General features: G+C 39.4%; 2 protein-coding genes across 4 annotated transcripts in view; both read left to right on the forward strand.

Annotated features, from left to right (window-relative positions):
- The window catches only part of col13a1 (collagen, type XIII, alpha 1), an 86,087-nt gene extending 80,473 nt beyond the window's left edge, over positions 1 to 5,614 (forward strand). Inside the window, exon 37 of the mRNA XM_020047279.3 lies at positions 599 to 5,614. Within this exon, the coding sequence (XP_019902838.1) occupies positions 599 to 628 (30 nt within the window). The 3' untranslated portion in view covers positions 629 to 5,614. The remainder of the gene's footprint in view (positions 1 to 598) is intronic.
- A 282-nt stretch (positions 5,615 to 5,896) lies between these two features.
- LOC105010732 (cGMP-dependent protein kinase 2) lies at positions 5,897 to 17,574 on the forward strand. Of its 3 annotated transcripts, none has more exons than XM_010870286.3 (19): positions 5,897 to 6,145; positions 6,615 to 7,228; positions 8,803 to 8,969; positions 9,056 to 9,169; positions 10,496 to 10,601; positions 10,832 to 10,895; positions 10,980 to 11,057; positions 11,253 to 11,347; positions 11,718 to 11,786; positions 12,542 to 12,640; positions 12,812 to 12,962; positions 13,084 to 13,220; positions 14,553 to 14,642; positions 14,756 to 14,897; positions 14,975 to 15,138; positions 15,288 to 15,410; positions 15,865 to 15,927; positions 17,089 to 17,155; positions 17,243 to 17,574. In XM_010870286.3, exons 2-19 carry the CDS (start codon positions 6,732 to 6,734, stop codon positions 17,336 to 17,338), a joined length of 2,322 nt encoding a protein of 773 aa, XP_010868588.2. In that variant the 5' UTR covers positions 5,897 to 6,145; positions 6,615 to 6,731; the 3' UTR covers positions 17,339 to 17,574. The 3 variants fall into 3 exon arrangements, with proteins under 3 accessions (XP_010868588.2, XP_010868587.2, XP_010868589.2); XM_010870285.3 differs by having other exon boundaries at positions 6,656 to 7,228; XM_010870287.3 differs by lacking the exon at positions 5,897 to 6,145 and adding an exon at positions 6,282 to 6,304 and having other exon boundaries at positions 6,656 to 7,228.
- The last annotated feature ends 4,382 nt before the right edge of the window (positions 17,575 to 21,956 follow it).

Genomic DNA, 21,956 nt, shown 5'->3' on the forward strand with positions numbered 1-21,956 from the left:
TACCTCATAATGTGTGACTGGTTCCCTGCTGTACTTCCCTTGTTTTAGAGTTTAACCCAGAGGTTCATGAGAAACATTTGAGAATCTGCATATGTTGAATAGACATCTCTGTGTTAGTTGACCTAATGTATTAAAAATTAAATAAATATACATTTTTTATGGTACATATGATCAAATGCTTCAAAATTAGCTATGCATCTTGTTTTGCTCTATTCCTTACCATCCCTTGTTGTCCCGGCGATGCTTTCAATATAACTGTTCTGTCATTCTAATGTTCCATTTCACACTGATTGTCTGAAGCATACGCTGAATTATTATCGTCATTGCTCTGCTGCAGTTTGCGACATGTTTGTACATGATCCAGGTCTAACAAAAGAGACCAGAAGTTCCTGTGAAGATTAATGGTTAGGCCATGGTTAAGATTTATGGTTAGGGTATATGGACCATGAATTTCTGGTCCCCACAGGATAGAAAAGCAAACACGTGTGTGTTGTGTGTGCATGCTGGAAAGCATGTTCTTTGGTTTTCTCGTGAATGCCTGTTGATTTGTTATATGGAAGGACAATTCCGTTGACTTTCACCTCTGTTTCCTTGAAAGGGTCAAAATCCTTTCCAACTGGCAAAGTAGTAGAAGTTCAAGAAATCTGCTCAGCGATGTTCGCTCAAAGCTACAGAATGGAAACTTAAAGACCTTTGGAGATATCTTTGAGTTTTGACCCAATCTGGGGTTGCCATTTTACTGATCGATTTTCCATCCGGCTGAAGACAAAGCCAGTAACATTGGGAAGCTCAAGCGGCAGCAGGGAGCAGACTGATTTAATAACTCAGAAACACAGGGATTTTAGTTTCCTTTGTTGTTCTTGGTTGAAGACTTCAGAATCTTGTTTGAAGGCTTCAGGTGATGGAAACAGCATTAACCCACAGAGATCTACAGATTAAATACAGAGATCTACAGACGCATTTCTTTGAGATTTATATGGATTTTCATCTATGTTTATTCACTATGTGAAAGCAAGACATTTACTTTTTATAGGGTTTAATTTCCTGTGTTCTATATGACACCAACAACTGTGATTCAAGAATTCAGAGCAGCTCCCAGAACAGATAATGTAAATTCTCTGTGTTCATGTGTTTCCAAGAAAAAACCCCAAAACAAAGGGAAATGCTTTTGATGATTCCTGATATCAAACTCACTGCCTTATATCCTGGGTGTTGCAGGCATAGAACATACTGTTTATGTAGCTACAATGCCTGACCTGTGCCCAATGAAGAACTTTAGTGCCAGCAATATACTGTTGGTATCCAGTATATATATGCATGCCTAATAGGCATAGTATATTACACTTTTGTACCGGAGTACAAAACTCATCATTTACCAATGCTAGAACAGTAAGTATTGTACAGTTGGGGAATGTTCGCACATTCTCTGAAGTGTTCAGTCTGTGTTGTTGTATATATTGTATATTACACTGACGTGACCTAGGATCCTCTCAAAAACAGGCATCAACAGTAATTGTTTAGCAACATGTATAGGTTTTACCAAACCTGTTTTTACTCAACTTGGACATTATCGATTTAGACTTGTCTTCTGAAATACATGTCTACAGTCATACTGACAGATTTCAATGATTATTCTAGAATTACTTGATTCACATTAGTTTGGTTAGAGCCAGAGGATTCAGCATGCCATTCTAGATGCATGTCATCATGTATCGCATTGGGCAGCTAACTTCAGCGGGAATAAAACCACATCCAGTGTCTATGAATCAGGGGGCTTTTGGGTAACTGACCGTTCCCTTTAAATGATGACATGAACCATAAAGCTGGCTAATTTCTATTGTGCCCAAATCTTTTTCATATTCCAACACATGTTATCATGGCTGAAGGCATAAGACCAGTTTTGAAGCAACTGTTAGTTTAACTACTGTACACTGACAGAGCATTCAGTAACATGTTGGACAGCTGATAACTGAAGCTTATGTTTAAAGTAATTAATTTAGGTCATTATGATATTTTGACCTTGATCTTGAGAATAACACAAAAAAAATCAATTGGAGCTGTTTGCGTAAACTTACGTTATCATTTTCTTTCTTTCAAAAGTGTAGCTAGAATTACATTTCATTCTTGTGTGCTAACCAAGTCTGAAGACTGAACTGCCAATATATCTTGTGTCAGCAAGTATGATAACTTATGCCTTTTATTATGTTTAACACAAACTTTCCTGTTTTATCTAAAATCTAATGCACAGAAGCATTCCTTAAGTCATATTGACAATTGTCTTCTAAACCTTCTCACAACTCAATCAAAATGCACAGATTTCTTTTAATATTCAAATTGGTAAATAAAAAAGCAATGCTTTACTAAGGTCCATATTCATATACATAAATAGTGTTTTGCGAACCACGGACATTCGTTGTGGTTGTTTTAATGTAATAACAGCCACAGCGATCTTTAGCGGGCATTGAGGGTGAAGGTTTCAAACCACTTTTACATAGTAGAAGAAATTGGTAGCAGAAACGTTGTTCAAAGGCAAAATGATCCAGCTATTTTAGAGAATAAAATGCCATTCAAATGTGTATAATTCTTTCTAACATTGAATGTGTGTGTTACTGTGTGAGTTGTTTCCCTTCCCCCAAATGATGATTGATTGGAATGATTGAAAGGTTTGCGTGAGAACAAGGATTACACTGCCACCTGGTGTTCACACATGACATGCTGAATTTGATTCTCAATGTATTGAGGAAGCATTCTATTGAACCCTGTGATAATCCTTAAATGAGCGGATCACTTTCCTTACTGTTTGTAGCTGATGTAAATGCAACTTAATGTAAATTGTTGCCCAATGGTGCTGTTTAAAAATGCATGACCTTTTCAATTTGAAGTGCAGTTATATAGTAATGAGGCTATTTAATGATTTTCATTCAAAATATAAGATAATTTAGCACAGCCAAAAGCTTTTTGTGAACCAAATCTATCATCTTCAGAATTGAAATGTGTCATTTTACAATATGCCCATGGTCCTTTAATAACCAAAATAATCCTATTAAGATATTATTCAATCAATATTTATTATTTTGTAGCATTTCATTCTGAACAACATTTACTATACAGTAATCTTTGAAAGGTGGTGTGCATTTAATTTCTGCTTTTCCTCACTGATATTTTGCACAATGATAGCAGTACCATTCAGTTTTCTCACTTCTTTTCTGGAATGTATCATTACATGTTTGTATAATACTCTATTTATTTGGTATACATTTCCCTACTGACAGAACTTCACTGTGTCTTGATCTTGTAATATTGTGTTCAGATTTCTGATTCAGTGTACTCATGTTATCTGACACAATGTTATTGGATCTCACAACGTGTAATTCTTCATGAAAAACACCTAACAGCTGATGAAGTGTAATTATTGCTGGACCTGAGAACAGAATATGGTCCTTTGTAAATATTTTTATGTTACTATTGCAAAATAATTATTTTATTTTTTTTCTTCATTTTAGTATAAAGCAATTTACAATAAGTTCAAATTTCACTGATTTTTGTTGAGGATTGGTTCGGTATCAACTGTACATTTATATGGTTAATCACTTATATGGTTGACCTTACAAATATGTTTATGCCAGTCTATGCTCAAGGCATTCTGTTTTGTAAAAGTGTCTTTACTATTTTGTGTAGAGCAGGTTTAGAAAACAATTTAAGAAGGTTGTTGAACAGTGCCTTCAGAAAGTATTCAAACACCTTTACTTTTTCCACATTTTGTTGTATCGTAAAGTACATTTTATATTAATTTATCAGGTTTTCTTGTTCATTGATCTATACACAACACCCCATAATGACCAAGTGAAAACCTTATTTTAGAAACATTAAAATTAATACAGAAATCAAATATGAACACAATCTACAGAAGTATTAAGCATCCCGGTGTCAATATAGCAATTACATCTTTGAGTCTTCTTGGGTATGTCTATATCAGCTTTGCACATCTGCATTTGGGGACTTTCTCCCACTCTTTCAGCGTTTTCTGATGCTCTGTTAGGTTCGCGATGGAGAATGAGTGAACAACAATCTTCAATTCTTTTCACAGATGCTCAATGGGATTCAAGTCTTGGTTTTGGCTGGGCCACTTATGGACTTTCACATTCTTGTTATGAAGCAATGTCTGCTTTGGTTGTATGTCTGGGATAATTTTCCTGCTAAAATGTAAATCTTCACCACAATCTCGGGTCAACTTTGCTAGAAAGCAGGTTCTCTTTAAGTATTTGCCTGCACATTGCAGGACCTCCCATCTTGGTTAAGGTCTCTGTAGTTCTGTTTGAATGGTCATTGTTCTTGGTCAGTGGCCAGCTCTAGAAAGAGTCCGGTTAGTTTTGAATTTTGTCATGCCCACAATTCTCTTAGGAACATTCTGATATATGCCTCCTCAGACTTCTGTCTCAGAGGTCCACAGACCATTGCTTGGAATCTTATAGTTTCTTCTCTGACTTGCAATTGTGCGACATCTGAGGCCAGTTCAACAAGGGACATCTCTCAAGGAAACATCTCATGGATGATCAGGAAATTTGATTCACCTAAGCTAAATCTGGACTGTCTGCAAGGCGTTTGAACACATCAACTATGCCATTTCACTTTTTAATTAGAAAAGTACAACAACAACAACATAAGTACTAACCCTTTGACATCAATAGGTATTATGTGTAGATCACTGACCAAAAAAATATTTCACACATTTTGTGCATGCTTTTTTGGGGATAAAGAAGTGACGAAGATGGGGAAGAGTTTTTGCTGTAAGAGCATTGGGCCAGAATCAAACCCATGCTGCAGCAGTACATGTAGTTGGCTTAAACCTTTGGACTTACATAGACCACCACTGAATCCATTATAATTCAGGCTGCAGTGAAATGAAAAAGTAGGGGTTTGAATACTTTCTAAACATACTGTATATTACCATATAATAGTTAATCTGTTATTTACATACATTTTGTTTTCTCCTAACTATTTATACTGTATGTGTGCTATGTTTCAAGATGTATAACATTATAAAAATCTGTTTGTGTGATAATCTATTCGTTTCAGTAGCTACCAGTAACTGACAACTGATATGAGGGCATTTATTTAAAACCATATGCATGTTGATATTATTGTTAATAAGCACTATTTTATTACTTGACAGCAACAATGAAATTTGGAAATTTAGGTTTTGTTTCAGCAAATTAACTATTGGCATATATTTAGAATGCCAATCCTGCACAATTTGAGGAATTCAGTCATTTAAGTGACCTTTTATCATTTCCTCTGCTGTTACAGACAGATTGCAAATGTTATGGAAATTGCAATCTGAACATTGAATTGAGGTGTAAAAATGTTGTTTCTTGAGATTCAATGTGTCATATAAAAGATGTGATAAGATAAATGTAATCCAGAGTTAAGTATGTTTTAATAACTGAATTGCGTGTGCTGTCAAATTGTTAACGTCTTTATTTTCAGAAAATGTTTTTTTTTTTATAAACCATAAATGGCAGCTTTATTCACTGTTTGCCAATCATTATTTCACTGTTAAATACGTCACATATCGAGAACATTGTGAATAATTTTAAATAAAGTAATCAGTAACCATTTTATCCCTAGTCTCTTGTTGTTTGAGGTATCTACTTGTTAAACATACATATTTGAATAATCCAGTCTGTAGTAGCCTAGTCTGCTCTATGTTATAGTATCTATTTTAAGTCTATGCTAATATCACGAGCTTTGAAATGGAGCACCAAGACATACCCATGGCAATTAAGCAACCGTATGGACCAATATAATCTCCGGGTGCGTGTACGGTTGCAACCACCATGTAGGCTATTTAACTCATGTTTCTACTTTGACACTGTGCGTCCACCAGGATAGCCGCTAGGGGTAGCCAAATGCTAAAACGGATTAATATAACAATCATTATATTGTCTAGGAGTCGCCTCCAGTACCCTAATCAGTAGTCAACATTACGGGATCAAGCATTTGAAGACATGTCAGACGACAATCCATTCAAGAGAGATTACGTCTTTGTTTTCACTGGTGTTTACACACGTTAAGAGACTCATTAGTAACTTTCACAAAACAGTGCGGTACATTTCCAGAATCAAGGAACGTATTCAACGCTATTGTAAGTAATTTTGCCGCATTTAAATCTTGTAAGTTACTCGGATAGATAGGCTAATTGTATCGTTCAGTGTAGTGTAGTTGAATTCTGTCTGTAGAAGGACAGATTCCGATGAGTGAGATCTGATGATAACACAGTAGGCGCAGTTGTCTCACGTAGCAGGTCAGTGTTTGAATATCATTGAACGGTGTGCATTTATTGTATTCCCTGGAATACCATCAGGATATTTTGTATGCATTTTATGTTAGTGACACCATTTTTGTTGTGTGGATAATATAATTATCAGTAATGTGCAATGAATTTACATATAGGCTTGTTTTTTTTCCAGTCATTGCCATGTTTTATTTATTAAATAAAAATGAATCCCACAAAAAATTTGATCTTTACATATAGTTTGTAATTAAATATTATCATATTGTGGATTCAAGATATACTCAAGATTGTCTGTTCTATCCACATTTGAATTTCTAAGGGGATTATAAGATAAAGCGTAACACAGAACTCTTCCTCAAGGGGAAAATCTTAGATTTCATCAGCCACTGGACAGAGCATTATCAGTGACTAGTCAAGTGTGACCCAGAGCTTTCCTATGGTGGCCAGCCATCAGCTGGCCATGGGCAACGGTTCAATCAAAGCCCCACAGCCAGAGAACAGGTTCCCAGCCTCGGGCCTCAAGGTGGAGCCCCCAGCCAGCACATCGTGGAACACAGAGACCCTGAGGCTCAGGATAGCACATCTGGAAGGGGAACTGGCCAAGAGGGACCAGGAGTTCAAAGCCCAAGAGCTGAAGCTGCTGAGCCTACAGACAGAGCTGGATGTTAAAGTCTCCCAGATAGAAAAGCTCCAGGATGCAATCGGTTACAACAACCAGGGTTGCTACCCCCCGACTCCCAAACACAATGGCCACCGCCTACTCAGTGTCATCAACCAGGGTCCCACACGCTTCCACAGGCTGGCCGTGGAGGTCCACCGCCGGCTCAAAGCAAAGGAAGGTGTGTCAGCTGAACCCACCTCTGGGCTCTTCTGTGGGGGTTTCAGAACCCACCATTTGTCAACAGAGAGGGCCCGTGTCCGCAAGGACTCCAGGTGGGTGTTAGAGGTCAACAGAATCATGTAATATGGTTGAGGTTGGAGAGGGATAGTTTACAAAAATGAAAATGACACATTGGTGTCTTTACTCTCTAGGCCTATATCATGGACAGTGTTTAGCGGCAATCGATTTTATCTCTGGAACTCTTTTGAAATGCTATTTTTCTCCTAATATTCCTATTTGCATATTATTTGCATCATGTTAAAATTGTTAAAAAGTATCAGAAAGGGATTGTGAAGTTCAACAAAGGCACATAGTTGTTTTGAACTTGATATCGCTACTAGGACATGGATGGGCCTTGTTTCTTAAATGCTAAAACCTTAGCGTTCATGATTCCATGCCAGGGACAGATAACCGAAGTATAGAGTGCTGTCAAATCCTCGTCGATGAACTGTCATGCATTTTGATACTACTAAGTGAGGTACTCAGAACAACTTTAATGATGGACTTCCTAGAATGATTCTCATCTCGGCTTTTGTGTAGTATGTGTTCCTAGTCTCCCAAAGGACTATTCTTTAAACTCTTGACTATGTGGGATAATGTACCACATGTCATGATAGGCAAGCAGAAATGTTCCCCAAATAGGTTAGAATCATTCAGCTGAGTCTTTGTTGATAACGGGTCCTGATTGAGGTCTGATGACCATAAGATCTGCCTGCAATGCATGTTTTGATGCCAATGTCACTGTGTTCTCAGAGGCTGCATGCACTGGAAATACTCCCCATGTCCACCTTGAATCATAAATTACCTTTTAAATGGTGAATTGTTCAAATCTGCAACCGGATCGATTTCTGGCTGAAGTCTTGTCAGGAGAATGGGCTTACTCTCTTTAAAGAACAAGATTTTATGGAGTTCTGGCCAAGGCTTTGTAGTGGCTACTACTCCAAGGAGATATGAAAGCCTGTATTAGCATTGGTGACAATAGGAAGGCACAAGGGAAACAAAGGCCTGAGCATCTATATGCAGTATAGTGAATGGACTGGGTCATTATGGCTTTAATTAAGCACGCCGCAGTTGCCTGCCCCTACCCCCCTGATTTAGTCCATTCACCAGGTCCATTTCAGTTTAATGGACTGGCCCCCAGCTGTGTGATGTGATAATTAGAAGCCAGTGATAGGGAAAGAGCCTAATATGGCTATATCAACAGTTTGTCTACTACTACCTGATAGAGACTATAGTGCTGTGACTATCTGTGAATATAAAATATCATGTTCATGGTGTTTTTAAAAGGCTGTTGTTATAACTCATGTTAGTGCCACCTCAAACACCAAACACTATTCTCCACTGTTGGGCTTAGGGGGTTAAAAGCTTAAATAATTACAACATTTCTAATAATTCTGCTTGTGTGGTAACAATTCAAGTACCTGAATTAATTGTAAATGTACTGGATTCTATTAAGTCATTCCGTTCTGAAGTTGGGCAGAGGTAATTAAACCCTATGGCAGTACTTGCTCTCAAAACCGATATTTAACGTTGACTTCCTGTGTTGTATGTATAAATATTGATTTGAGATTGTCTTCACTGACCTCTTTGTCTGTGCTACCATTTTCTTTTTACACTCTGCTTCCAGCACCAAAAAACTGATCAATGATGCCATCATGAACAATGATTTCCTGAAGAAGCTGGATCCTCAGCACATGAGGGAGATGGTGGAGTGCATGTATGAGAGGACCTACACCGAAGGCCAGGTGGTCATCCAGGAGGGGGAGCCTGGGAACTACCTCTATGTCCTGGCAGGTCAGATACAGTGTATTCACTTATTTTGCCTTTGTAGAATGTTTTTTACTGTTTGTCAGTAATCATGCTAGTTTTTGTCTCTGCAGATGGCTTATTAGAGGTCATCCAGAATGGTAAATTGCTCGGAGAGATGCGCCCCAGGACTGCCTTCGGAGAGTTGGCTATATTGTATAACTGTAAGAGAACAGCTACCGTAAAAGGTGAGTTTGATTGGTAGAGTCTGTAGATAGAGGACTTCCTCTTTGAGATGAACTTCTCCACACAGGAATCAAGAAACCATGCATTTGGCATACAAAATGATCAAAGAGAAAGAGCAATGAATTGACATTGGTTTATTTAATTCTCATTAGATAAACCATATCTTACAGTCTTGAGCTGTAGACCAGTGCATCTCAGTAGGGCATAGGCCCTCAAGGCGTCTCAAGGGGCTGCTGAAGTTGCAGTAGCAATTAAAATACAGTGACATGTGAAAGTCTTCGAACCCCTGACCAGTTCTCTCATATTATTGAATAGCAAATGGTACATTGGTATTTTATTCTATTTTATTTTAAAACACTGACATTTAAACACAGTAAAGGTGTAAGATGTAATTGTAAGGGAAATATTTATAGAAGAGACAGACATCCCCACACATTCATATTTGGAAGATAGATTTGGGGTAGGTATGTGCCAGCTTTGCACACATTGTCTGAGTTTCTTTGGCCAATTCTTATTGGCAGATGTGCTCCAGGTGGTATAGTTTGTTTGGGTGATGCTTGTGGACCAAACTTTTCAAATAATGCCATAAATGAACCTTTTGTTTTATTAATATGGAGGTTTTCTTAATATGGTTGACTGGTGGACCATTATTGCACTCCCAGCTACTGAACTCTGTAGCTCCTTCAAAGTAATTATTGACCTCCTGTGGCCTCTCTTATAAGTCTTCTTGTTTGAGTGCTGAATTTTCAGGAAAGAAATTTTCCATGCAGTGCCTGGGTGGAGTGAGGCAATAATTTATTTTACAATAATTTAGTTAGATTTTCTGTGTTATTAAAGTAAAATGTTAAACAGCACGAAATGTCTGCCTAGTTTGGCATATTATTCACCCGTCCATTCAAATTCTCTGTCCAGTGTTGCCTGCTAAAAATGTTATGATGTTATGTGGTAAAATGTGAGTTTTTTTGATACTGTATGATGTTTTATATTGTATGATGTTGAGTAGTGATGTGTGATTTTATGTGGTAATGTATGATGTTTTGTGGTACTGTATGATGTGTTATATTGTATGATGTTGAGTAGTAATGTGTGATCTTATGTGGTAATGTATGATGTTATGTGGTACTGTATGATGTGTTATATTGTATGATGTTTGAGTGCTAATGTGTAATGTTGTGTGTTAGTGTATGATGCTAAACTGTATGATGTTGAGTGGTAATGTGTGATGTTGAGTGCTAATGTGTGATGTTGTGTGGTAATGTATGATGTGGTGTGGTAATGTATGCTGTTATGTGGTACTGTATGATGTGGTGTACATTTTCCATGGCCAGCTGTATCCAAGGTTCATATCTGGGCTTTGGACCGCCAGACCTTCCAGAGTATTATGATGAAGTCTACACAGGCCACGCAAGAGGAGTACTTCAGCTTCTTACGCAGGTACTGTGAGGATTCAAGCCTGAAACCGGCATTTATGACAATGGTAGGGTTACATGGAAGAATGAGTTGCAAGTTCATATACTATGACTTAAGCATTTTGCCCAAGAAAGAAATCTTGAAAGTTGTTGGCAAACTGTAACATTGCTAAATCCACATTATAAATTGGAGTAACTCTCACATGGCTAAATCAGCATTATAATCTGTTCTGTCATTTCTGTATTTTACTGCAGTGTGTCTTTGTTGAGAGATCTGCCAGAAGAGAAACTTGCCAAAATCGTTGACTGTCTGGAAATTGTGAGCCTTTACTGTTTAATAATACTTTTTCGTTATTAGATTAGTGAACATTTGTTAATGTGAAGAGTTTTTTTTCATTCCTAGGATTATTTTGATAAAGGAGAGTACATTATTCGAGAAGGCGAGGAAGGGAACACTTTTTTCATCATAGCTAAAGGAGAGGTAAAAATATAAATAAAATGGCATGGTTCATTGTGGTTGAAAAGAGTTGTAATTCCTATCTGGCATTAAGGAGAAGCTAAATATCTTGTAAGATTAGGATAGCACATGCAATCTTATTGCAGACAAATCTTAAGTCAGCCATGTTGAATCCAGGGAAAAAGAGATGTCCCTTTACATGTTGTGTTTCATGGTCAGGTGTGTGTCACCCAGACCACGGAAGGCTGGACTGAGCCTCAGGAGATAAAGACTCTAGGTGTGGGCGACTACTTTGGAGAAAAAGCCCTCATAAGGTAAAAGCTGTTATTGTCATCTTCAAATTACTTAAAATGTGGGCAAAATCACTCTTGGCTAGTTTGTCTTGAGCACCAAGTTCCAACACACTTTTCAAATTGTGTTCCCTCTTTCTCCCATTTCACATTCTGTGTCCCATATCAATCAATTGTGATTGTTACCCCTCTGACTTAATCCACACACTCTACCACTCGAGAATGAATCCAATCCTTTCAGGATATTGCAGTGGTGGGCCGTGGAATGTTAGTCTGCTGACAAAGACTTGCATTATCTAACAGCTACAGATTTTTATAATTCTGTGATGAATTTCCTTTGGATTCAGTTCTGTGTAGTTCTTCTGTTTAAATGTGGCTCTCTGTCTCTTTCTAGTGAGGATGTGCGTTCAGCGAACATCATCTCCACTGAGAATGACACCCAGTGCTTAGTGGTAGACAGAGAGTGAGTAGCTTCACCCAAACAAATACAAATATCTACTGGAATAAATTATCTCACTGTCTAAGTACATGCAGCGATTAAAGTGAGAGCCAACCACTTTTTTTGCTTTGAGAATACAAACTGGAACATATTCAGAGACTCTGTAGAGCATGTTGATTACCTGGTGGCATGCAGCAAATGCAGAATAAGTAAAAATGTAGAATGAGTAAATACATGGTCAAAAGAAACAAATCCATTAAGTGGCAAAAAGAAATATAGACTCAAGTTTGAACCTGTGTTTAACATAACAGACTCAGAATGCATTTAGGAAGTATTAAACACACAGACCACAAAAGCACAACTGGCCAATTTTGAAGTTTTCAGCAACACTAACATCATTGCAAAATGGTTTTCTAATGATCAGTTAGATCATGTTAGACCTTTTAAAATGATAAACTTGGATTAGCAAACACAACATGCCATTGGAACATAGGATTGTTGATAATGGGCCTCTGTAGGCCTATGTAGATTTTTCATAAAAAATCTGCTATTTCCAGCTGCAATAGTCATTTACAATATTAACAATATCTGCACTGTATTACTAATCAATTTTATTTTATTTTAATGTTATTTCATTTTATTTGATGTTATTTTATAAAAATAAAAGACATTTCTAAGTGACCCCAAACTTGTGAACAATAGTGTACATATGACTATTAAAACTTAAAACACACACACCCTGAAATGAAAAAGCATTCATGTTTTTACGTCCTCCCCAGCAACTTCAACCAGATTGTTGGCACCTATGAGGAACTGCAGGCGTATCTAAAAGAATATGTTAAAGAGCTCTCCCTATGTGACGAGAGGAGAAATGCCCTGTGAGTAATGAAGGCCATACGATCCCTGCTACCACATGAATCAAATAACATCTGGCAATTACAATTACAAAAACCAATCCAAGAAACCTTAGACAGTTTGGGCTGAAACAGATATTTAGAAGAGCATCATTAAACCCAATGGTTGCCCCTCCCACCCTTTCTCCACCACAGGCCCATTTCCCCCCTTATTGACTCGTCCCCGGAGGCCCAGGAAGTGCGTCGGCTCAGGGAGAGAATTGCAGTCATCCCCACCCATGACCCCTTCCAGGACCTGAAGGTCATAGCCACACTGGGCATGGGCGGCTTTGGCCGAGTAGAATTGGTGGGTGGCCTGTTATGTGGGTCACTCCACCTCAGAGCAATGGAAAAAAGCTACAGCATGGGGCTATAAAACGAAGTAATACTGTATATGTAAACTAAAGTAAGTTCTGTTATTATTGCAGGTGAAACTGACGGATGAAGACACCACATTTGCTCTGAAGTGCATTAAAAAGAAGCACATTGTGGACACGAGACAACAAGAGCACATCTACTCTGAAAAGAACATCCTTCAGCAAACCAACTCACAGTTTATTGTCAGGTTAGTGTGATTCATGATGTTCCCTCATCCTTAGGGATTGTCCTCCTCCAAGCATTGGGTATATCCATAGCTTTTTTTCCCCAAGCTTTGATAACTGAAGCGTTTTTTCTAGAATAGTTCGCATCACACACATTTGTGAAGAAATCTGTGTGAAGTCTGTGTGAAGAAATTACAATATGAATGGAACATGAGTTACTCATTTATCCAGACCTCTGTCATCTGGAGTGGTTCATTGACATTTTACTTAATGACAGATTCACAACAACATAAGGAGAGGACATATGTTGATTTTTGCCTCCCATGTGACCAAAATGGTACTCTGTTTGCCCATAATCTATTGCTTTCTGAAAGAGGCTCCTATAGCATTTGATCTGCAAAAAAACTATGGTTATACAATGTCATACAGCTGCAGTAGCATGATTTATGCTAAGTTGGACCTTGTGTCTGCTGAATGCTGAAATAAAACATTGAGCAAAGGACAAATTCGTTGATGTTCAGGTCCTTGAAACAGGAGAGAGTGTAATACAGCTTACATGTTGAATACTTCTAGTCTGTGAATAACGCATGTTTTGTGTGTGGTTTTAAACAGAAAGTCACACTTGAAATACAAATGAGAAAGTAACTGCTTAAATGAGTCTGCCTTTCACATAATTTTGATGACACACATGATGCACCTGATATTTTACGGTTTTAGACAGTGGGGTACTTATTTTAGTTATTTTAGTCTTAATTAAGCTAATATGGTTTAACCGTGACTCCTGTGTCTTTAGAGTTTAAGGTCCAGTTTCACTCGAAAGCCAATACAGTATGTCTTTGTGTCTCAGGTCGGCTGTGACAGGGATAAAGGAACTGTGGGAGTGTTGTGTGCTGACCTTGAACCTAGAGGTGGTTCAGCACTATTTCTCTGAGGAGAGGCCCATCTCTTCATGTCCCGCAAGAAGTTGCTAAGGACTCCCTTTGGGGAATGTCCGGTGGTCCTTGGTCTCACCACGGAGTGTAGACTTAGGTTTGATTCATCTGCCTTGTGACATTCAAGTACAAAAGGCCTGGTGTAACACTGCGTCCAGCTGCCACTCAAAGAGGAACGTTCATTTTAAGCCGTCATGCCCCTCTCTTTTCCCATTTTTCCTCAAAACGTTTCTCGATTTGTGCTGCTAGATTTGTTCTTTTAATTTTCAAACAGATAACAGGCAGACAAAATGGCTACTTAACTACTTGAAAAGTATGTCATCCAAAAGAACAGGAGGAGAGCTGTGTGATCTGTGTCATTGAGAACACCGGAACGGTCAGTTTGTCATTGTGCAGTTCTCTAAATGTTGCTTGGTGTTCCAGGTTGTTTCGGACATTCCGGGATGACAAGTATGTGTACCTCCTCATGGAGGCCTGCCTGGGCGGGGAGCTGTGGAGTATACTACGGGACATGTGAGTGTAGGTTGTTTAACACGTAATAATGAAAGGAATGAAGATGGCCAAAAAACGATTAATCAGTCTTAAGTCCTAAAGGACTGTACGTCTTATTGTCGGCTGTGAAACAGGAGTTACTTTGAGGAGCAGACAGGGCGCTTCTGCATCGCCTGTGTCCTGGAAGCTTTTGACTACCTCCACACCAGAGGAATCATCTACAGGGACCTGAAACCTGAGAACCTGCTACTGGGTGCAGAAGGCTACGTCAAGATGGTAATATTTTTCGAATTGATCCCGGGTCATTTTCAGCTGTTTGTGCCCCCGCCAGCAATATATGTCTGTTTTCCCAGGCTGACTTCGGCTTTGCTAAGAGGATTGGTATGGGGAAAAAGACATGGACGTTCTGCGGCACCCCTGAGTATGTAGCACCAGAGGTTATCATGAACAAGGGCCATGACTTTGGAGCTGACTGCTGGTCTTTGGGGATCCTTATCTATGAGCTGCTGACTGGCAGGTGAGTCAGTAGGGTGGTTTGACGTGGAGGTGACTGCCTTGAATTAGTCTTTGGGGAAACAGAAGGTGACATGCAACAAGATTACTGTGTTAGTGTCCCAAGCATGTTCAGGAAAAAATTTTAACCACCATCCAACCCACATTTTCCAGTCCACCCTTTTCGGGCACCGACCCTATAAAGATCTACACCATGGTCCTTCATGGGATTGAGAAGGTTGACTTCCCCAAGAGAATTAGCAAGCGTCCCGATGACCTCATCAGAAGACTCTGCAAGTACGTGGATGTGGCATTACTGACTGTATTCAGTGATACCAAACCTAAAATAGATCATATGGAAACGTTTTCATTTAAATGGATAATTGGAAACATATAGAGTGTAAAGGTCTTTCTGTTCTGATTTGCTGTAAACTTCACTTACATCACATCTTATTTAATCAATTGTCCCTACATAGACTAGTAGCACTGCTAGTTGGCACCATGTTTCAATTCCTTTGGCCAGCTCAGTCAGAGCAATGGTTCTGTAGTAACTGAGCAGACAAAAAACATTGAGAATAATTGGTCCATAAGTGGCCAGCACTGATGTCCTTTCTGAAGTCACATTTTACAAACTGTTGTGTCTTCTCTATCAACTTGGCTATACAATATTAGCTCAATCATAATATCAGTGCAGTTTTTGTCCAGATGACTTTCCACACAAACAGACCCAACAATTATTTCCTTCCTTTAGGCTCAACCCAGTGGACCGGCTTGGTAATAAGAAGAACGGCATTATTGACATTAAGAAACACAAGTTCGTCCACTTCTTATTATTGAAGAATTTGCAACACCACTTCTGACCTATCACCATCCACCCCACTAAACACCTATCACCATCAACCCCACTAAACACCTATCACCATCAACCCCACTAAACACCTATCACCATCAACCCCACTAAACACCTATCACCATCAACCCCACTAAACACCTATCACCATCAACCCCACTAAACACAACTAAACACCTATCACCATCAACAGCACTAAACACCTATCACCATCAACCCCACTAAACACCACTAAACACCTATCAACCCTACTTCACACCTTTCTACATCAACAGCACAAAACATCTATCACCATCTATCACCATCAACCCAACTAAAAACCTATCACCATCAACACCATAAAACACCTATCACCATTAATTTCATTTAGACATTGTTCTTATTATATTACAACCATGTAAAATTTGATTTATACCCCTTAGCACTATGCACACTGTTGTGTGACAAGCACCCCCCCATCCACTGGATATAGTATAGATGGTACTCAGATTGTACAACCCTGTTTACAAAAAAGTTGTGACGCTGCCTAAAATGCTAATAAAAACAGAATGCAAAGATGTGCGAATCATTTATTCCTATATATAATTGAAAATATGAATAGTTTTTTACCATTATACAACTTTTCCAGTCTTTTGTTGCCTCTGTCCCAGCTTTTTGGAAACGTGTTGCTACATCAAATTCAAAGTGGCATATATTTTTCAATACATTTTTCAATAAAATGTCTCAGCTTTAACATTTGATATGTTGCCTTTGTACTATTTTCTATTGAACATGGGGTTTAAATTATATCATTGCATTCTGTTTTTATTTACATTTTACAGTGTCCAAACTTTTTTGGGAATGGGGTTGTACAACAGTTCTAGTTTTTTTGTAGAAATGGTGTGAAAACCTGACCTTATTAACCGTTGAATATGATCATTCTGTGTTTAGTGTTTATGTAATGGCACACCTGTGTTTGCGTGTGTGAGTGTGTCTTCATGCAGAATTATAACATTTACTTCAAACCAACCGTTCTAATGTCTTTTTGTTACTCTGATGTAGCCTAAGGGCACTGAAGGATTATGGGATCTGTAGTTTTTTGTAGGCATATTTCTTTTACAACTGCCTTTTTGCATCATCATGCAGGTGGTTCCAGGGCTTCAACTGGGAGGGGCTGAGACGCCAAAAGCTAATTTCCCCACTGAAGAGAGAGGTGAAGTGTTCTGAAGCACATGGCCGTTTAATAAGTTGTTGGATGTGACAGTATCTGAACAGTGTTCTCTGATGTTCCCCTCCCCAGCTGAAGGGGCCGATGGACCACAGTCACTTTGACACCTTCCCACCAGAGCTGGAGGACCCTCCAGACGAGCTGTCAGGCTGGGATAAGGACTTCTAAAGTGTCCCCGGAGCCTCCACAGACATTACTGAATTCTGTAATCCCACATCTTCCATGCAGTGGTCATACCTGCATTACAGCGCCTACCTGTTGCTGCCTTGCTGGCCTGAAGAAAAACAAGATGGCCTCTTTTTTCAAGGCTGTGTTAGCCTCTTGGTCAGAGGAACAGTGTATTGGGCCTCTTGAAACTCTCATGAGAGAGCAAGGGCATCATAAAGTAGTGGAAATACTTTTAATGCAAGGTTGTGGCCTTTCCCATTTATTTTCCTCAGTGTTCTACCTAATTTAGGTCAAAAACAGCAACCTTCCTGGATGTTTTCAGACCTCCAAAATGTAGGATTAAAATGAATCCGTAGGACAGATATGACATTGGGACAACCGCATTTCACCATAGCTCACTACTTAATATCCTAATTCCTCATTTCAGCTACCATTCATTTGTGTCATGAAAATACAACATCTCAATCTAGAATTAGAATTTTGCAGTAGCATCTGTTGAATCTACTTCCCTTTTATTCGTCTGTTCATAAAATACCAAGTTACAGAAAGCATAGCAAACATGGATGCCGCTTCCCTAACAAAATGGCAAACGTAAGAAATTACGCTGGAAGACAGAAATTTTACATTTTAAAACACTGGTTATTGTTGAAACACTGATCATCATGCCCATGTGGTGTGTGCTGTATGTTATTACAAACAAGTGCAAAGAAAGTGTTCTTTCACATTCCGTTTGCCTGGTAGAGTCCTCTTAATGCACCATAGCTAGAACTGATTTCATACACAACCTCATTTTGGATATTATAGACGCGTTTCCTTTATCCATCTAATACCACGCCAACAAACAGTAACACAAACACTCTTTTATTAGAATAAACTTTTATCTAATCATTCCCTGTTGACAAGCAAATGCATGCTTTTGCCGCTGTTGCGTAGTTACATATGCAACATACTGTAAGCGACGATATTGTGAACAAAGGCGTGTTACATGCCGAGTGGGCAACTTTGCCAAAAAACATTAATACGCCACCATTTGTTCTACTATACGTCAGAAATAGTAAAGTAATTGCGTGCATGCAGTTACAGATCGATGAAAGCAGTAGACAGGCCGACTGATCCCTATCAATCATTTTTGGCCAGCAAATGTTTTGGTTAACTTGCCGTTTTAACTACAGTACAGTAGCCATACCTAAAGAGTACTGTATACATTTAAACTACTCATCAAAATAGTTTTCCCCCTGGAATTGTTTCCATAAGCAAGGCTCAAATACATTGCTGTTTTAATGACAGTGCGCATATTATGTAAAAACAGTATATGTAATAATCTTGAGTTAAAATACTCAAAATTCAACATTCAGCATTTGTAAAATTGCCTCACTAATGGATGTAAATTCATTGTGTTTGTAAATGTTCTAAGAATGCATTGTAGATTAAAAAATGTTGGTACTGTGTTGCAAACTATAATGTAGCATATTAATATTTACTAACACCAAAAATAACTTGCAAAAATAACTTACTCATCAAAACTCTATTGCATTGAATGGCATTGCATATGTTAGAAAAATGAACTCAATATTTTCCTGTTTATAATAAAATACTGTTTTCAATATTTCAAGGTTGTTGCTCTGAGAAGTAGCTACAGAAGTGTTTGAAGGCATGCCTCTGAACGTGACGCTGCGCGCTGCACCATTGATCTTTTCATCTTGGGCAGTGGGATTGCAACTGAACCAAACCGTCTCTTTTGGGATTAATAAAGTATTCTGAATCTGAATACAGAGCCATGGTGATGACATCACAAATACATTGAAAGAACTATAAACATTTAAATTCTGTGAAATTGTGACCTGGTAGAAATGGGTCATTTTGCAAACCATTAATACACCGATCAGCCATAACGTTATGACTACCTGCCTAATTTTGTGCAGGTCCTACTTTTGCCACTAAAACAGCCCTGACCTGTCGAGGCATGGACTCCACTAGACCTCTGAAGGGGTGCTGTGGTATCTGCCACAAAGACGTTAGCAGCAGTTCCTTTAAGTCCTGTAAGTTGTGAGGTGGAGCCTCCATGGATCGGGCCTGTTCTCCAGCACATCCCACAGATGCTCGATCGGATTGGGATCTGGGGGATTTGGAGGCCAAGTCAACACCTTGAACTCATTGTTGTGTTCCTCAAACCATCCCTGAACCATTTTTGCTTTGTGGCAGGGTGCATTATGCTGCTGATAGAGGCCAATGCATTCAGGGAATACCGTTGCTATGAAAGGGTGCACATGATCTGCAACAATGCTCAGGTAGGTGCTACGTGTTAAAGTAACATCCACATGAATGGCCGGACCCAAGGTTTCCCAGCAGAACATTGCCCAAAGCATCACACTGCCTCCGTCAGCTTGCCTTCTACCCATAGTGCATCCTGGTGCCATGTGTTCTCCAGGTAAGCGACGGCCATCCACATGATGTAAAAGAAAACGTGATTCATCAGACCAGGCCACCTTCCTCCACTGCTCTGTGGTCGAGTGATGTTCATGTGCCCATTCTAGGCACTTTCAGCAGTGGACAGGGTCGGCATGGGCCCCCTGACTGGTCTGCAGCTACACAGCCCCATATGCAACAAACTGTGATGCATTGTGTGTTTGACACCCCTCTGTCATTATCAGCATTCACTTTTTCAGCAATTTGAGCTACAGTAGCTCGTCTGTTGGATCGGACCACACGGGCCAGCCTTCGCTCCCCACGTGCATCAATGAGCCTTGGGAACCCTGTCGCCGGTTCACTGCTTTTCCTTCCTTCCTTCTTATTGGTGTATACTGCCTTACAACGAATTTAGGGAAACAATGCTGCCCTCATCTGAACACCTAGATGAATCACAGTCTTCAGAGAAGCAGACCCAACTGAACACCCCTTCTAAAAACGTAGGGGGAAATTATTTTGACAATACTTTGCTTTTGAAGAGATCTCGGTAGAAGGCAAATCAAGGATACACAGATAGAACAAGCAGACAAGTTCTGTCTGTGATTTCTGTCTGGTGTTGTTCTGGAGATTCCCCGAGACAGGACAGTGGTGCTGGTTGTCTGGCAGCTGGCCCTGAGGGTAGCTGAGACACTGTTCAGATTGGCTCAGAAAGGCTAGGTACTGCTTAGAGCCTCAAATATCTTTCAGGATGGTAAATTTGACTGCATTCAGATAAGAGAACACTTCAGCAAGACTCCATTTCATCTGAGAAAGGCAATGAGATAAGATTAACAGTTGGTCCATAGAAAACATGAACTGAGGTGTTGTACTGTTTTTAAATTGTTGAACTGTGTTATGCCTCCATAGCAGTGTGAGCCTGGAGAGGAGCTTCTCTGTTGGTGACATGGATTTGAAAGTGTCTCCAACCTCCTGGGGGTAAGCTATCTTAATCAGTAGAGTTCAATATGTACAAATATGAATGTCTCTTGCACTTAATCTTTGTAAACCTTCAAGTGTGACATGTACTTTTGGTGAAGTCTCTCCTGTACTCTTGTCACAGACCCTACCTTCCAGAAAGTATGGATGATGCCTTCATCAGTGTCAAGCTCAGTGTGATTTGTCAAGCATTTGAGGTAACCCATTTCCTGACTGCCCATTTGAGACACATGGAGCAGCTCATCCATGTCTCTGTGTAATGTGCCACAGCTCATCAATGTCTCTGTGTAATGTACCACAGCTCATCCATGTCTCTGTGTAATGTACCACAGCTCATCCATGTCTCTGTGTAATGTACCACAGCTCATCCATGTCTCTGTTGACTGTACCACAGCTCATCCATGTCTCTGTGTAATGTACCACAGCTCATCCATGTCTCTGTTGACTGTACCGCAGCTCATCCATGTTTCTGTTGACTGTACCGCAGCTCATCCATGTTTCTGTTCACTATACCGCAGCTCATCCATGTCTATGTTCACTGTACTGTATCTCATCCATGTCTCTGTTTACTGCATCACAGCTCATCCATGTCTCTGTTTACTGTACCACAGCTCATCCATGTCTCTGTTTACTATAACACTGCTTATCCATGTCTCTGTACTGTACCACAGCTCATCCATGTCTCTGTGTAATGTACCACAGCTCATCCATGTCTCTGTTGACTGTACCGCAGCTCATCCATGTTTCTGTTGACTGTACCGCAGCTCATCCATGTTTCTGTTGACTGTACCGCAGCTCATCCATGTTTCTGTTGACTGTACCGCAGCTCATCCATGTCTATGTTCACTGTACTGTATCTCATCCATGTCTCTGTTTACTGCATCACAGCTCATCCATGTCTCTGTTTACTGTATCACAGCTCATCCGTGTCTCTGTTCACTATACTGCAGCTCATCCCTGTCTATGTTTACTGTATCACAGCTCATCCATGTCTCTGTTTACTGTACCACAACTCATCCATGTCTCTGTTTACTGTACCACAACTCATCCATGTCTCTGTTTACTGTATCACAGCTCATCTATGTCTCTGTTTACTGTACCACAGCTCATCCATGTCTCTGTTTACTGTACTACAGCTCATCCATGTCTCTGTTTACTGTACTACAGCTCATCCATGTCTCGGTTTACTGTAAAACAGCATATTCTTGGAGACCCAGAGGCCAAACACATCATGAAA

This window comes from Esox lucius, chromosome 6 (genome assembly GCF_011004845.1).
Source record: "Esox lucius isolate fEsoLuc1 chromosome 6, fEsoLuc1.pri, whole genome shotgun sequence".
Classification (NCBI taxonomy): domain Eukaryota; kingdom Metazoa; phylum Chordata; class Actinopteri; order Esociformes; family Esocidae; genus Esox; species Esox lucius.

Coding starts and splice junctions, on each gene's coding strand:
- LOC105010732 (XM_010870286.3), top strand. CDS start 6,732: ATGGTGGCCAGCCATCAGCTGGCCATGGGCAACGGTTCAATCAAAGCC. Junction 9,170..10,495: donor GAGAACAGCTACCGTAAAAG/GTGAGTTTGATT, acceptor TTCCATGGCCAG/CTGTATCCAAGGTTCATATC. Junction 13,221..14,552: donor AACTCACAGTTTATTGTCAG/GTTAGTGTGATT, acceptor TTGGTGTTCCAG/GTTGTTTCGGACATTCCGGG.